At 41.2% G+C, this 5,978-nt stretch overlaps 1 protein-coding gene across 1 annotated transcript in view; it reads right to left on the bottom strand.

Moving 5' to 3' along the window:
* Positions 1-879, bottom strand: part of LOC147610397 (UNC93-like protein 1) — a 1,914-nt gene extending 1,035 nt beyond the window's left edge. The window contains exon 1 of the mRNA XM_086786411.1: positions 1-879. This exon is cut by the window's left edge and continues 1,035 nt beyond it. Coding sequence (XP_086642537.1) covers positions 1-671 — 671 coding nt within the window. The 5' untranslated portion in view covers positions 672-879.
* Between the last annotated feature and the right edge of the window lie 5,099 nt (positions 880-5,978).

Genomic DNA, 5,978 nt, shown 5'->3' with positions numbered 1-5,978 from the left:
TAGCGCGCCGTTACTACAGGACTGCCATCTTCTCGGATGACCCACTCCGGCTTGGCCAGCGTGAGCGTGAGGAGGGTGCCCAGGCCCATCACCACCATGAAAGCTATGTAGGTCTGGTCATTGACGAAGCCGTAGTTACTGTGGTAGTTGAGAGCGAATGGGATGAAGCCGCCCGCGACGCCGCCCAAGTTGAAGATGCTCCAGAAGAGAGAAATGTACATGCCTTTGCGATCATCGGTAGGGTAGGCGGTCATCATAGCGCCCTGGCCGGCCCACAGCAGCCCAGCACCCATGCCTAGCAGGGCGCCTGCCGTTATGACAAAGGTCTGGTTAGAGTGGTGGTTGTAGTAGAGGAAGGAGCCCACGTAGAGGATGTAGAAGCTACAGCCGAAGAAGAAGGTCTTGTGCGGGCCGAGGAGGTTGTAGATGCCGCCACCGAGGAGGCCGAAGACGGCGAAGGCGGCGTACAGGGCGGTGAGGCCATTGTTGGCGGCCTGGGGGTCTTCTTGTCCGCCAGCGCCCATGCCATTGACGGCGTTGAACATGCCCGGGCAGCAGAAGCATATGAAACCGATGAGCGAGATTTGGAAGAAGGGTGTGTAGTAGTACTTGGCGAGGACGGGAACCCGATTAAGGAAGCGAGGGGCGGGGGAAGCCGGCGCTGAGGCCATCTCGGGCGGAGGTATGGTGGCGGTCTGGGACGGGGCGCAGGCTCTCTTTTATATACCTCGGTAAACAAGATAAAGCTTATGGGGCACCTAGCTCTTCCTGAGGCCGATCGCCCCCACCTAGGCTACATGTAGCCTACAAGTGGACTTCGTTTCTAGCCAAGCACGTCACTGTCTGCTCTCTCCCCAACGTTGTCCGTCCCTTTGCAAGTTTGCAAGTTTGCAGTCTCAACAGTCCAGGCTTATACCAATCATATATGCATACAGCACGGCTTTTCGAAAAGGGAAAGCAAAAGCTCCACAACAATCATAGACGATTTTTGCTACGCTACCTTCTAAAATCCGAATATTTTTATTATACACGTAATAATACTATGCAAACTACTTTGGAGGAAACCTTTATCACTTAGGGCTTGTTCACATAAACCCCTTCGGTTGGCTACAAGATGAAACCCACACTTCCTTTGAATCTTTTTCATATGTGAGAGTATGCACAAGTGTAGAGTAGAAGATGAACACCTATCTCTCACAGCCACATCCACAAAACCACCACTTGGGCAATGTTGCCCAAATCAAAGCCGTTCTTCCCAACCACTTGGCATCGGGTTGGGAACTCAAGCTGTCATGTGAACACGCCCATAGGGAGAGGTGCTCGCATAACATTGGAATCATTGGACTTATATTGTTTGCTTTCATCACTTGGGTGCATGAAATGGGTGTGAGGAGATTCCAAGCATTAAAATGTTCAAAATATTTTAAAAAGGTCTCACACACGATACATAGTGAAAACTTTATGTTCAAAATATTTTAAAAAGGTCTCACACACGATACATAGTGAAAACTTTAAACTACTCTAGTTGATCCACCCTTTTATTATTACAAACAAAAATCAAGTATTCAAACGATACATAGTGAAAACTTTAAACTACTCTAGTTGATCCACCCTTTTATTATTACAAACAAAAATCAAGTATTCAAACGTTAGAAATATTTTATCTCAAAAGAGTAAATGCATGTGATCCTCTCATTATAAATTGCAATCAAGCATAGTGACATCTGAAGTAATGATAGTCATTCTAAGCGAACCTTTTCTCAAGCATAGTGACATCTGAAGTAATGATAGTCATTCTAAGCGAACCTTTTCTCAAGCCCATGGTTTTTGCTAGGGTAAACTATAAACCTAGCTTACTACCATTTTGAGCAATGATAAGGATTGCAGAGAGAGAGAGAGAGAGAGAGAGAGAGAGAGAGAGAGAGAGAGAGAGAGAGAGAGAGAGAGAGAGAGAGAGAGAGAGTGTAAAGGTGTGTGTATTAACCTTCTAGCTTACTCTTGTTGTCTTGATAAGAGCAATAGCTATAGTTAGAGAGTGATTTTTAGATGTTCAATTCAGCAAATTCCTCGTGCATTAAATTTTGAAGCTTGTCTCCGAGCATGTGCGAGAAGTAAATGAGGCCCTATGTAACATTTCCCAATAATGAGTAACACATAATCAGATTCCACATGTAACATGGTGTATCATAATCCCTCCACAATCCACATTTCTTTCCATCACAAACTAAAGCTCGATGCTATAGTTTCTTGTATTTAATAGTGAAAGTGGTCCACACTTTTCCTAGCATATGTGCTTTCTTGTATTCATATGGCTTGTACAAGATCCTTCAAGACTTTCTTCACAAACATGAAAGCCATCTCAATATAGGACAATAGAACTTCACGCATCTACCTTTAGCTTTTTGGTTCTTGCCATTTTCATATCCTTTCTTTGACTATTTCTTCACAAACATGTAAGCTCATCTCAATATGGGACAATAGAACTTCACGCATCTACCTTTAGCTTTTTGGTTCTTGCCACTTTCATATCCTTTCTTTGACTATTTTTCCTTCATCAATTATATATATTTGTGCACTAGGTTCAATAGGCATGTGTGAAAAAAATTCGAAACCACCTTTTTACTAGATTCTTTCAAAAGATAAAATCATATGTGTTTCTAAAGGCATGCGTCCCCTTCTATGATTAAAAAAACATCTATGACATGATTCATTATGAACGCATCTCCCCATATCTAAATGCACTAGTGATCTTATACACTAGCGATTAGTATATTGATTAGTGTAGGATTAGACCTAATAATGATCTTATACACTTCCTTTCACACTTATTTAACTATGCCCATGCCCAAGTTTACAAGCATATAGGCCATAGCCCAAAGGCCTATATTAATATGTCCATGGCACTTTTCATGTCCATGGGCCCACCATTGATACAAATGATCCCCACCCATTCCTCGAAAAAACCATTAGCATCATTCAGCTCAAGAGATGGTATTCAGTATAACCATGCCATGTAAGCCATGTGTCATGAAATGACCAAAATGACATGGCTATAAAATCTATCCATGAGAGTATAATGCTATCCATATGATCAAAAACTTCATGTAATGCTCTCAAATCAGCCTTCCATAAATCCCAATATCATCACATAGCTGCCATGAAGATCTTTTGCATATAGGAGCTCATAGGGCCTCCATAACTAAAATTCTAGCAAGCATATAATCCACACCTGCTGCCTTGATTATCCACCACCCACTGCATCCATAAGAACATAAAAGCGAGATGCCATGAAGCCTCCTTAAGGGGTAAATCTTTCTGTTTCACTAAGTGTTCCATCAGATCCACTAGAAAATGATTATGAAGTAATCTTTGGCACATATTCAATCATGCCCTACTCGTCCATGGAGGTAGCTCATCCACCACTTGCACATCTTGACCCAAGTAAGCATTCAATGTGATACATGGAAAACATCATGTATCCTAGTGGTGGGAGGAAGTAACTATTAATAGGCAGCTTCTCCTCAACACTTTGAATGGTCCATATAGAAATGATGAGCAAGCTTTGTGCATGTGTTGCCTTTGCATGAGAGCCATATCTACTCTTGGAAATCTGTAAAAACACCAAATCCCCTTCTTTGAAAGATAATGGTCTCTACAATCATCTTCATAGTGCTTCATTCTCTCTTGAGACTTTTTGTGGTTGTCCTTGCGTTGTTGGAGTATGGCTTACATCTTTTCCACTTAATCCCTTACATTTGGATTCATACCATCTTGCTTGAAAACAACCATTGGCAAATTTATTTTGTACCCATACATAACCTCAAATGTGTTAAAATTACAGCAATGTGATGAGCTATGGTGGATCAAATGCTAGAATCAACATCATTAACAAAGTGATTAGATGATAATTAAGACGTGATTAGTGAGTAATTAACTAATAGCTTAATGTAGGCATGGATAATCAAAAACTAGCAAATTCTCATTAGGCCAATGCCTCAATTTATAGAGTTTACATCCAAGCATCTAATCCCACTGATTTCTCCTTGATTCACTCCACCTCTTTTGCTTGATTCTCTTCACCTCTCCCAAAATATCTCCACACTTCCTAAATCTTCTCATGCTACCCTTTATTCTCTCCCAATAGATTCTTCTCACCTTTTCACAGGTTCTCTCACATTTACAGATTCTCTTTTACAGCCTCTAACCAAGGGCTTGTTCCCGCACACACCCTATTCACTTGTATATTTCAACACCTCCCCTCAAGTGAATACTCCTAGCACGCCTGGACCCTATACCAAGTTTCCCTCTTACTTGATAGTCCGAGACCAGTGCCTAGCACACCTCCCCTCAAGTGAACTTAGCACACCTAGACCCTGTACCAAGTTTCTCTCTTACTTGATAGTCCGCGACCAGTGCCTCAAGTCCCTAAACTCATCATCCTTGACACTCTCTCTCTCTATGTGTCCAAGGCTACTACACGTGCCCCCGCGACCTTGACTAAAGTGCTCACACATACATCTACCACGTGGCCTACATCATCGGTGGCTCAGAGGTGGTTTTACTTTGTTGGGGCAGGTTACATTGGGTTGTGGGGTCTCTCTCTCTCTCTCTCTCTCTCTCTCTCTCTCTCTCTCTCTCTCTCTCAGAGATTTTCACATGGCTCCTCACTCTTTGGAGCCTCACATATTCTCTTGTCTTCAGTCTTCTTGTCGTGGCAGCTTCTCTTCTCGTGTCCATGTCTTCCTTCATAGTTGAAAATAACTAAAAATTTGATTATTTCCTAATTATCTAGATAATGGGCTCATAAACTTGATGGATTCTAGGCTTGGCTCTGATACCATGTTAAAATTACAGCAATGTGATGAGCTATGGTGGATCAAATAGTAGAATTAACATCATTAACAAAGTGATTAGATGATAATTAAGATGTGATTATAATTAACTAATAGCTTAATGTAGGCATGGATAATCAAAAACCAGCAAATTCTCATTAGACCAATGCCTCAATTTATAGAGTTTACATCCAAGCATCTAATCCCACTGATTTCTCCTTGATTCACTCCACCTCTTTTGCTTGATTCTCTCCACCTCTCCCAAAATATCTCCACACTTCCTAAATCTTCTCATGCTACCCTTTATTCTCTCCCAGTAGATTCTTCTCACCTTTTTACAGGTTCTTTCACATCTACAGATTCTCTTTTACAGCCTCTAACCAAGGGCTTGTTCCTGCACACACCCTATTCACTTGTATATTTCAACAAAATGGTGACATCCTAATGCTATAGTGATAGGTACTACTATAAGAAAACTCTGCCATATGCATCCACGCGTCCTAAGAACATTGGTTATCAAAACAATAATGCCTCAAATAAGTCTCTGACCATTCGTTCACCATCCATCTCGAGATGATAAGTAGTGCTAGGCGTCAACCTTGCTCCCATCCTTACAAATAGAGTGTGCCAAAACTACTGAAGTTCACTTCTCTATCATTTAATATTTGTTACATTGCTCCATGCAATCTAAACACACTCTCCATGAATTGATGTACTGCTTGTTGTGATGCCAAATATCTAACTTTTGTGGGCATAGAATGAGTTGCATTTATCAACCTATCTACCTCCACATAAATCATATCCCAAATACATGTGATGAAGTCCATAGCAATATGTGTCCATTTGCCTTCTAGAATAGGCAAAGGCTGAAGTAATCCACCCTCTTTATGAGTAGGATCTTTGTTCATTTGACATGGTAACTTCTTGGACACATAGGCAATACACATAATGGCTCGCCATCAATAATAAAGAGTGCATTTCATCCAACATCTTTTTCATGGAATGCCAAAATTGGAACAAGATAGACTTTTTCCTTGAAGTATATGAGACCATTTCTCATATAAAAATAAGGCAATTCTTTGCATGTCCCATGTTGTAATTTTTACATCATATGAGTTCAATCCTCATCCAACAAATATTCCTCTT

This window comes from Cibotium barometz, chromosome 49 (genome assembly GCF_041138505.1).
Source record: "Cibotium barometz isolate CiBa-2024 chromosome 49, ASM4113850v1, whole genome shotgun sequence".
In the NCBI taxonomy this organism is placed as follows: Eukaryota; Viridiplantae; Streptophyta; class Polypodiopsida; order Cyatheales; family Cibotiaceae; genus Cibotium; species Cibotium barometz.
This window is presented reverse-complemented; position numbering and strand designations above follow the sequence as displayed.